At 39.3% G+C, this 10,619-nt stretch overlaps 2 protein-coding genes across 2 annotated transcripts; both read right to left on the reverse strand.

The window, feature by feature from the left end:
* Positions 1-466: 466 nt before the first annotated feature.
* LOC135260848 (forkhead box protein F2-like) lies at positions 467-5,347 on the reverse strand. The gene is made up of 2 exons (XM_064346482.1): positions 3,373-5,347; positions 467-1,785 (listed from the first exon to the last, which is right to left on the reverse strand). Exons 1-2 carry the CDS (start codon positions 4,334-4,336, stop codon positions 1,607-1,609), a joined length of 1,143 nt encoding a protein of 380 aa, XP_064202552.1. The 5' UTR covers positions 4,337-5,347; the 3' UTR covers positions 467-1,606.
* Positions 5,348-8,460: 3,113 nt separating this feature from the next.
* Positions 8,461-10,213, reverse strand: LOC135260849 (forkhead box protein Q1-like). Its single transcript, XM_064346483.1, has one exon. It carries the CDS (start codon positions 9,990-9,992, stop codon positions 9,006-9,008), a length of 987 nt encoding a protein of 328 aa, XP_064202553.1. The 5' UTR covers positions 9,993-10,213; the 3' UTR covers positions 8,461-9,005.
* Between the last annotated feature and the right edge of the window lie 406 nt (positions 10,214-10,619).

A 10,619-nucleotide genomic window follows, 5' to 3' on the forward strand; every position in this document is an offset into this window, starting at 1 on the left:
CTGAAATACAAACCTTCTAAGGGGGAAACGCTTCTTGAGAAGCGAGAGAACAGGAGGTTTATTGAACAGGCTCTGAAATACCTTACCGGCTCAATGAGAACATAAATGGACACTAAAGCAAGGACTGAAAGTCAGACAGCGTCTTAAATAGCCTTGCACGACGCAGTTGGCCGAAATCACGGCATAGGGAGGAATAATTGGAAACAGGTGCATCCAATGAGGTAATAATCAGGCCGGGAGGCCAAAAACGGAACTGCACCCCAAACCCATGACAAAATACAGGATGAAAAACATCGAAGACAAGTAATTTCAAAGCAGAAATTTTGAGAATAGTTTAATCAACAGTGCTGCATATACAGTACAAATAGCCTATATATATATATATATTTTTTTTTTAAATACATTTTTCAACATTGTTATTATTGTTGTTGTTGTTGTTAGTATAATAATGATAATAATAATAATAATAATAATAATAATAATAATTCTTATTATTATTATTAGTAGTAGTAGTACTAGTAGTAGTAGCTAGTAATTGCTATTATTATTATTTTTCCAAGCCAACTTATAAAAATCACATCACCTATTTTATTTTCTACGTTTAGATCCCGTGAAAAAATAACATTGTTTGTATTTCTTAAATAATAAACATTTTGAAGCACAGTGACAATTAAAGACATCGAAGTATCACATCTTCCACTCAAAACCAGATATTTTCAAATGCAAAAAGGGTGATCACTTATTATGTTACCTGAGTCAATCGAAGACTAGTAATACATTGTATGTGAAATCTTGATAGCAAACAACTGAGAATTAATCATATTGCTAATATAGAAATAAAATCTCAATGGGCAGCAAAAATACATGGAAAATGATATTCCTATAATTGTATGTAGAAAAATCCACCAGAGGACTTCACAGCTGTTGTCGGCTGACCAGATGTACAAAATTGACCATAGGATTTATGCTGTAGCTGCACGGGGATGGCTGCCAACTGTTTTTGTTGCACTGTCCAATGAAAATAAGTCAGGCGAGTGAATTTAATCGACAGTGAAAAACAAGTGCACCAGATTAGTATTTACATCGTTTACAGGACTACGTGCAGAGGCCATGCAAAAAAAAGAAAGAAAGAAAGAAAGAAAGAAAGAAATGTTGATATAAAGTGGGGGAAAAAAACACATTTGGTTGTTCCAAATGACTTAAGGTAATACAAATTCATAAAGGCAGGACACACAAGTAACTTAAAATACAGCCATCAGCTTTATTTTTCTTATTTTCAAGAATGCAAAAATCAGTTGTTTACGTTCGCAATTTTAAAAACAAAATTTATTTATACTTAACAATGAAATACGGATTCGAAATGGCGGCCATTTAATGGCCTACATCCCTTTATCAATATAATTACTCCAAAACTTGTGCGTACCACTATCGCTATGCTATAAACGGTCGCTTTGACAGTGTATTGAAATTACTATTCGTTATATTTTCTCTGGATAAATGAAAACTTCATCCTGAAAAGATTTTTCAGTATAAACGTCACAAGTTATATTTCTCTCATCAGCTTATTTCCATGGCACGTCGGCCTATTACACGGATCTGAGGAGACTCACATAACGCAAGGCTTGACATCTTCACAGACGCTGTGGTAGGGGTGGTGGTTTAGCTGCTGATGATAGTAAGATCCACCGGTCGATGGATTGAACGAAGAGAATCCGTTAAAGTTAAGAACGAAGTCTTTTCTGTCACGGACCTGGGAGGAGTACGTCTGGTATCGAGGTATTCCCACTGTAAACAGGTTAAAATTAGAATATGAATTTTCACGAGCCACAATAAATAAATAAATAGATAAATGCGAACAGGGCCGATAACGTAGCCTACCAGAAAACTATTCTTGAAAATATCCTGTTTTGGTGATTTAGTAATTAGTCAAGTTTGTATGGACCTATGTGTCTTAAATAAAGTTAAATTGTGTAAAATGTTCGAAAAAGTTACAAATGTTACAATCCTTTCCTAATTATATACTTACATTTGTATCTCACGTAAAAAAAATAGAACAGGGCCGAATGCAACTGTATAGGTTTACATGTTGTTTGCAGGCTATGACAGAAATAAAGAAAGCTCTGACAATTATTAGCCATGTTATTTATATATGCGTTTATGTGTTTCATTTATTTCATGATTTTATTTTTCTTATGTCTGCATCCTGATTCCGTATGCGTGCAGACTATTCTTTATTTCGGACGCCTGCACAATTTCAATTTCAACGTTGGTATCCAACATACCCCACGTGGTTATCGTATACAATAACATGGGCAACGTATAAACACAGACTGGTTCAATTTTAGACAATGTAAGAAGTCCGCGTCTCATAGCATGACACGTAAAATACATTTCGCACAATAAGCGTAAAACCAAACAATTATTTTACAAAAATACGATTATAAAGCTAATAGTCTCCTTTTAATAATAAATTCGTTAAAAAAGGTTTCATTGAGAACATCGAAGCAACTTATCATTATCGTCCGGAGATAATGCGCACAGTACAGGGTCAAAAAACAGTCATCATAAATGGGTCGACGTGCAAAATGTTTTTCCTTCTTTAAACGTCTTGATTGCGAATGTGTGACAAGATAAAGACGTTTAAAGAGCGAAACACATTTTACGCATCGACCCATTTAGTCTTCGGCTGTTGTTACATTTTGACCCTGTACTATCTCCGGAGATATAAATAGCTAAACTAAACTAGACCGACAAACAAATATTAACAAGGCCTGCTATTTTCCATGGGTCTGAAATATTGACGTCTGCACATTTGTAAAAGGGTTTCACAGAACTTCAGGAAGGTCTTTGTTTAATTAACCTCCTCAGCAGGATATTCAGTGTATAACGTTAGGGTCGTTATGGCGAAGTTGTATTTGTGAGACGTCAGTGCACACACACACACACACAAACACTATTTGTATATCATAGGCCTACTTGTTTCTAAAATAATTATTTGTCGTGGAAAATGTCATTTGCTGCAATATCAATTTAATTAAATGGCCAAAATATACTTGTTTGAAGTAGCCTATTTTTTAACTGTGTTACAGGTTATTTCAACAAGCTAAAATTAAAAGTATCTTACACGTTTTAACAAATATGATGCCTATGTAAATAGTCTCATCATCAATTTTTTTAGAATGACAACTTATTTGGAATAGCAAACAAATCCTATGTTTATATTTATCAATCGTATGCATCATTTATCATCCACTAAATTGGTTCTTTAGATCATATTTACTATTTGAAACATTTTATTTGTCCATAATATTAGTCTCAATTGAATTCAGATTAATAACATGAAATAATTGTTATACCTTTAGATATATTTACCTGAAATATCAGCCGTATCCTTAGCGATATGATGGAGAAAACTCTGTTCAAATGAGTAAGTAGGCACGCTGGAATGTAACCCGGAGGATGTTGGTGGGTTACTAGAGGCCTGCGGTTCTTGTTTGACATACGGAGAAGCAACGGGGGATGGCCAGTGTGTAGAAGTACTTGTATATGGAGTGTGGCAGTCTAAGCCACTGTCCATGGATGAGAAAGGAGGCATTGGGCTACTATTGCTGTCTGGACCATTAGTCGTTACAGGACAACTGCCCATGTTTGTGGATCTTGCACTGGGAGACAAGTGGGGAACACGGTGTCCACCGTTATGATCATCGTAACCCAGTGGCGAATTCTCCATCACGTCCAAGTTGTAATCGCTGGCGTGGCAAGCCAAGGATGCGGAGGGCGCCTGAAAATCGAAGGTTTTCGATAATATGGATGTGCTGAACCCTATTCCGTTCATCAACCGATACATGGGTTTCGAATCCTGACATTTTCTCCGAAATCCTCGTGGTCTGCGGCGAAACGAACCTTCCTCAAACATGAAGTCGGTGCCTGGATCAATGGTCCAGTAATGGCCCTTGCCCGGTCTCCCCAGGCCTTTGGGTAATTTTATAAAACATTCGTTCAGAGACAGATTGTGCCTGATAGAATTCTTCCAACCTAGGTAAGATCCCCTAAAAAATGGAAACCTGGCTTGAAGGAACTGATAAATCTCACTTAGAGTCAGCCTCTTGATCGGGGAGCTCTGTATAGCCATCACAATGAGGGCAATGTATGAATACGGAGGCTTCTCGGGTCGCCTTAGACCCGAGTTCGCCTTTTTCCCATTAGCACAGGCGGCAGTAGCTGCGCTCCCAGCATCGGATTGTGCATTCGTCAGAGCGGAATGTACAACACCAGGCACCGGGGATCGTAAATGTGACGGCGGGTCCAACTGCTGTTGGGGAGTTTCAGTCGTCATCTTGTGCCCGGCGAACTCAACATCGGCAGCTGACAAAAAGAAGCTGAGAGTTCAATTTTCAGTTACGGTCCCTTTTTGAAGAAACGCCTTGTTCAGTGTCAATAGACAGACCGCTGTACTGAAAGCACAAAAAAAAAAGAAAAACAATAATAATAAGCGCCCGTCTTCCTGTTATGATAAGTGAAGTGGGATGACGCGGTTTAAGAATTATGAGAAAGAGAGAGAAACTCGTGCTCTCGGGGAAAATCCGTTATCATGGCTTTTTTCTCACTTCTATGCGCAGTCAAGAAAGTTTACTCGGAGATAATAATCCTGCGCTGCTGGTTGTGTTGCTCTACCTCCCACCTGGTGTACATCACTCGTCTTAATCCTTTTAAGTAGATGAAACACAGAGCCCCTCGACTTCTTGCGTACAGCCACTCCGCCAAACAAAACGCGACCACCTATCAATTCATAAATCTTTCTTTCCCGTAGATCCCTTCTAAATCCCCCAAAGAAGTCAGGAGCAACCGAGGGCTTAATTCGCCCTCCCATTTCTGGCCCCGGTCCAGTTACCCTCTTACGCAGAATCTTTATTTTGTAGTTTTGTAAATAGCTTCGTTGAGAGAGGGGCGTTTGCGTAATTCGTAAATGTAGATGTGATACTTTTAATGTCAGCGTTATGCAGGTTATATATCGGCGAGAACTTGACCGGAAAAGACAAGGAGACAAAACATGATTACAACAGCGCGGGAGTTCAGAAGCAGCCGACCTCAATAACTTACAGTTGATGCAGCTGAATTTTCCGAGGGCGCTTGTATACGTAGAGGGTTAATTTGAGCAAGTGGCTTTGCCTGGGGTGGAAACAGCCTGTGTCCAACATGCGCAGCTTGGATACCGCACACAGCGTGTGAGTGTCAGTTTACCGTCCCGAGCAGGAATACTATTCTGTGAGCTCTTCATTAGTTGGAGGAAGAAACTCAAATTCAGCGTCCAGGGGTCGACAGCTCGTCCTTAACGGACTGGACACGTGCAAATAGGGTATAGAGCATAGGGATTCAAAGGGGATGATGCACTTTCTCCATATGCAAAACAAATATTACAATAACCGGAACTGAAACTCATCCTCGATATGAGTGAATGTTATTTGTAATCATACAGGCCTGTTTCTTCCAGCTCAGTCATCATTTCAATTTTTAAAGCCCCCATCATTCCATAAAACAGGCAGTATTTTTTATTTTAAAAAATCACATCATATCACAGCATAGCCCACTATATAGCCTATGAAAATGGCAGTGAAAAAAAGTGAGGATTACAGCCTCATTAAAATGGCAAAAGCTTTATAATAATAATAATAATAATAATAATAATAATAATAACAACAACAACAACGTAATCTTTTGAACAAGTGAGTTATACACAATACACGCATCGACGCTTGCAGAACAACGGAGCTTTACAGGGAACTAAGTTAAAAAAAAAAAAAAAACTGATAACAACAATTTGAGGCTCGTGTTTATTTTCCAAGTATACGATGAAACGAGACAAAAATGTGATAACAATGCGTTACTTTGAAATGGGATCCCCCTAAACTCCCTCTGTATTTTGGTTCCGTGAAATTTCCGTTTCAGCCCTGGATGATACATCCTGTGCCCAGCGGGGGGTGTTAGTGTTACTGGTTCAGGAAATTCTTCTGCGATTGTGAGTGGGCCTCTCACTTGTGTTACTGATTTCCAGGAAATTCGTCTTATGTCACATCGTGTATTTTTAGAGTGCACCAATCTGTTGGAACGATCTGTTCACATTTTCGCATATAAACTGATCGTTACACACGCACCCCCCCCCCCCCTCCCCCCCACACACACACACATAGCCACCCACACCCACTCACTCACACACACGCACGCGTGCGCACACACACATAAATTGTTTTCACATATAGCCAATAAATAAAACAAAAAACATGGCGAAGTTTATCCGATTATCCCTTTGACTCCGACCAGCAACACATATTTTTGTATTTTATTTATTTATTTTTCGGTTTAGTTCATTTCTTGATTTCTTCAGAAAAAAAAAAAAAACACGGACACTGAAAGAAAAAAATCTCAATACTTTTGTAAGAAACGTCTATAGTATTACAATATGATATGGTCCCATTTCCATATTTCTTGATAGTGTCATGTATTGGAAACAATTATGAAGCTATTACTGTTGTGTCACTATAGTCATTAGCTTACATTGATTGCCCATTTATTTAGTATTTAGTACAAGTGTAACCTTTATTTGTATCAGCCGTGTGTATTATTTAAATCTTAACAATTGTCATTTTTGTAACTGGTAATACTGAACTATTTACATTGAACTCTTAAGTCTATAATTTCATTAACCATATTGTATTCATCTTCATTAATATTTAGTCCCTCTTGTGTTCCCCCTGGGACCTTATTAGAACACATCTTGTTTGTAGTTTTGAAGGAGATTGTGCTGGAAATGCGCTTTACTGCTCCTGCCATGTTGGCTACTTCCATTAAATGTTATACCTGACGATACTCATTGTAGCCCAGTTCATTACACCTTCGCCTCGACCGAGACTTGGAGAACCGCCTCTTCCAAATATTCGGGTTACAAAGCAACACTAACAAGAAAAACAAGAACATCATTCGTATTCTCGTTCTTATTTTTCGTAATATCACTGCATAATTATCAATGTTTAGCTGTTTTATGTCCCTAGTCCAATAATTTATTTTAAAACAAACATGTTGCTTATTAAATTGGCATGAAATTGTGAATCTAAATTTCTTCTTCAAGGTTAGGATTTGCTCATTATATTGGAATAGTCATTTAGTCTCATATAGCGTGCAGAAAATTCGTTTTTAAATAGAATGTTAAGGAGATCATTTTACAAAATACTGAATCACCTAGATTTTCCCATCCCGCCAAACTGTATTTGAACTGTTGCAATTTCTAAATACGTTTTTAGGAAACTGACATTTTCAGGAAATTTCAAAGATACTATGAAAATCTCGCTTCCATTGTATCTGCACTACCATATACACAGGATTCATATTCATTGCTCAAACCATGTCCTCAAAATCATGTTCTCGGCGTTAAGTGGCCATAATCACAGAACAGTTAACGTTAAAAGTTCAGTTGACGTAAATATTCTCCTTGAAAATATGTTTCATGTTTTTTTCTTTGATAACGTTTCTTCTTTCTTTGTGACATGATCAGGAATTTGTGAATACCGTGCCAGCACCAAGCTTGCAAGCATGAATCCCTAGCCATCTCGTGTCAACAGTTATAGGCTTTACAAAGAACTACCTGTTGACTATTCCTTCTGGGTATTAAATCCAATATTATGCGTTTTTATTTCTGAAGGTAATACGTAGACAATGCCTGCATATCGGTCGGCCATGCACGTCTCGACTTCATCAGTTGGAATGATCATGATATAGAATGATATAGTGGGTTAGCATATAATAGCCTACATCTTGATGCTAATGTTAAATATTCAGTTCTTACACCTTGCGGTCATAGTACTGCAGGAGCACGTGTTTCAGTCGACGTCTACGTTTCAGGACCGTGGACAGCTCCGCGAAACGACGTTTTGGGAAGCCATGATTTATTTTTTAAAAAGGTACAGGGATTGAATCTCCAGCATTACCGATTCACTGCATTAATACATACTGATAATGTCCATGCATTTTTAAAGTATGAAAATGAACTTAATCGCATTCAGCCCTATTATTTGGTAAGCACTTGTAGTTCTATAGCAGGAAACAGACAGCTTTTTTCTTTTTTTTTTATCGTGGAACTTTTAAAATATCTTTAAAAACATTTTTTATGATAAAAGTATACGTAATAAATAATACATAAATATTAATTAAAAAATTAAACAGTGTTACTATATGCAGAGCGAGAGAGAGAGAGAGAGAGTGTGTTCAAAGGAGTTGTGTATATGTGCAGTATATATACTGTGCAGTTTGACCTATAATATATATATATATATATATATATATATATATATATATATATATAAACATCACGTACTAGGCAATACAGTTTGCATATAGGAGCTGTGTACAAAGGGATGTCTTACATAATCAGTTATAAGAGAGTAAAACAAATGTTAGTGTTCAATTCAATGCTTTGCACAAGTTTGTATTTTTTTATTACAAAATAATACATTTTAAAGAAAATATACAAATTTACCACCTTGCTTACATACATCATCAGTTTCCGAAACCTATGCTTACATTCTGGTACAGCTCGATTCGAGCATTGTCACAATACCAGACATCAATTAAAACCTTAAATTACTGAAGTAAAACTATTGAAGTAAAACTAAAACATAAATATGCTGCTGGGATGGTTTTATCCACATTTCAGCACGTGGATACTGCCGTTTGCACGAAAAATGATCAAAGAACAATTTTATACACATCATAGTGTCGTCGCTGCCTTTTCAGTCCTGACTTGTGACCATATCCTTGTTCAGTGTAGTACAGAACTTCGTATAAGTCATAAAATATATTTTCCTGCCGATGGCAACAACACAGAATTTCACTATATGCAGCGAATGATCATCACAATCAAGTCAATGCAGAGATACCCATATCGTTATATTTACACAGTGCATATAAAAGTGCTCACGACAACAAATAAACCATCCCCTGCTCTGTAACATGTGTTACGAAAGCAAATAGTCAATTTTGAACGGGCAGTAGCTGCGCTCTTTAACAGTGGGTGCCAGTCGAACAGAGGAACGTGTCTCAGAAATTGGCACGCCCTTCGAGGTCAGCTGAACGGTAGTGAAACTGTCCTGTGGCTGATCCGCGCCGTTTGTTGGGTCCGAATAGCAAAACCTGTAGGACTGTACAAAATGCGCAGCGTTGGGGTAGCCCTGGAACACCGGCTGCACTTGCGTCGGGGCAGCAGGTGGATAGCTCATTACGTAAGGCATCACGTGGGCGATGCTGGGCCACCTCATTCTGTCCCCGGAGATGTTCGTCTCGGCCTTGCCAACGTCCTTTGCTTTAAACGGCGAACTGAGGATGCTGTCAATGGCGAAAGAGCTGGAAAACTTTGTATTTACGCCGTCTTTCTTGGAGTGCGCTGTAGTGATGGAGGCAGGTATGTCTTCGCTGGCAGTGTGTCCTGAGACCTCATCCTTGCCAGACTTTTTAGTGATGCGCTTCCTCCGGCGACGGAACACCCCATCTGCAAAGGTGTACTCGCTTTGTGGGTTCAACATCCAGTAATTGTCCTTACCCCAGGGTCTGGAAGGATCCCGCAGAATTTTCAAGAAGCAGTCGTTCAGCGACAGGTTGTGACGCACCGAGTTTCTCCAGCCAGTGTAGCTACCCCTGAAAAAGGGAAATTTCTTCATCAGGTAGTCGTTGATCTCCGCCAGCGTAAGGCGTCCAGATGGAGAGTCACGGATGGCCATGGCTATCAGGGCGATGTAGGAATAGGGTGGTTTGGGTCTCCTCGTGTAAGGCTTACCCTTCCCGTCTGCTTCTAGTGTGGCAGGTGGGGGGCTGTTGGCGACACAATCCCCATCCGAACCCAGTTCCTCTTCGCCAGAAAGCGGCGAGAGCATGCTCCCCTCACCATCACTGCACACCTCCACTGGTTTGGGTGCGAAGTGATTCCCACAGAATACTTCCAGTTTCATGCTTACGGTCGTTCGTTAACAGTCAAGCTCGGTCTGAGTTCCCACTGTATCAACCTCGCCGGAAAAGCCGTCGCCCAGTGAAAATGTCCAGTACTTGAAGAGAACTTTGTCCAGTGGAGAAAGACGTAAGTAGTAAGCGTTGTCTCTTCTGTCGAGTTTACAGCCAAATCAAACTACTCGCGTCATGTCTGCAGTAGTGCTAATTCCAAACTGTCCTCTGAGTCTCAGGAGCCCTGTTAAAATATCATGACCTAGGAAGACCTGCCCACGGAGGCGGGACTTCTCCTCCCACCTTGAACTAAATTAAGTTCAATGATGCGGTTTAAGAGTTACACGATTCTTTACTGCAAAATAACGTACGCAAAATCGCGCATACACTCATGTACATATACGTATAGCTGGTCTGAGCTCAGAATTTTCACGGCATATCGGGTAGCCTAATGGTACATTTCTGTTACGTGTCGTTCAACTTTCCTTCGCTCACCTGTGTGAAAACAAGACGACCCACCTGAGCGACCTTGCAAGGTTTTCGCGCGCGGCAAGCAGGTGGCGTACATTTACCAGACACGGCTGTCTGTATACCCTATAATTCCGAACGGAATTGAAAGGATTGTCTCTTTCAAGGAC

Source organism: Anguilla rostrata, chromosome 8 (genome assembly GCF_018555375.3).
Source record: "Anguilla rostrata isolate EN2019 chromosome 8, ASM1855537v3, whole genome shotgun sequence".
Lineage (NCBI taxonomy): Eukaryota > Metazoa > Chordata > Actinopteri > Anguilliformes > Anguillidae > Anguilla > Anguilla rostrata.

What these genes read in the sequence shown, in the direction of transcription:
- LOC135260848 (XM_064346482.1), bottom strand. Translation starts at nt 4,336, where the DNA reads ATGACGACTGAAACTCCCCAACAGCAGTTGGACCCGCCGTCACATTTA. An exon ending in GGATACGGCTGATATTTCAG is followed by an intron (nt 1,786 to 3,372) that starts GTAAATATATCT and finishes ACCTGTTTACAG; the next exon opens with TGGGAATACCTCGATACCAG.
- LOC135260849 (XM_064346483.1), bottom strand. Translation starts at nt 9,992, where the DNA reads ATGAAACTGGAAGTATTCTGTGGGAATCACTTCGCACCCAAACCAGTG.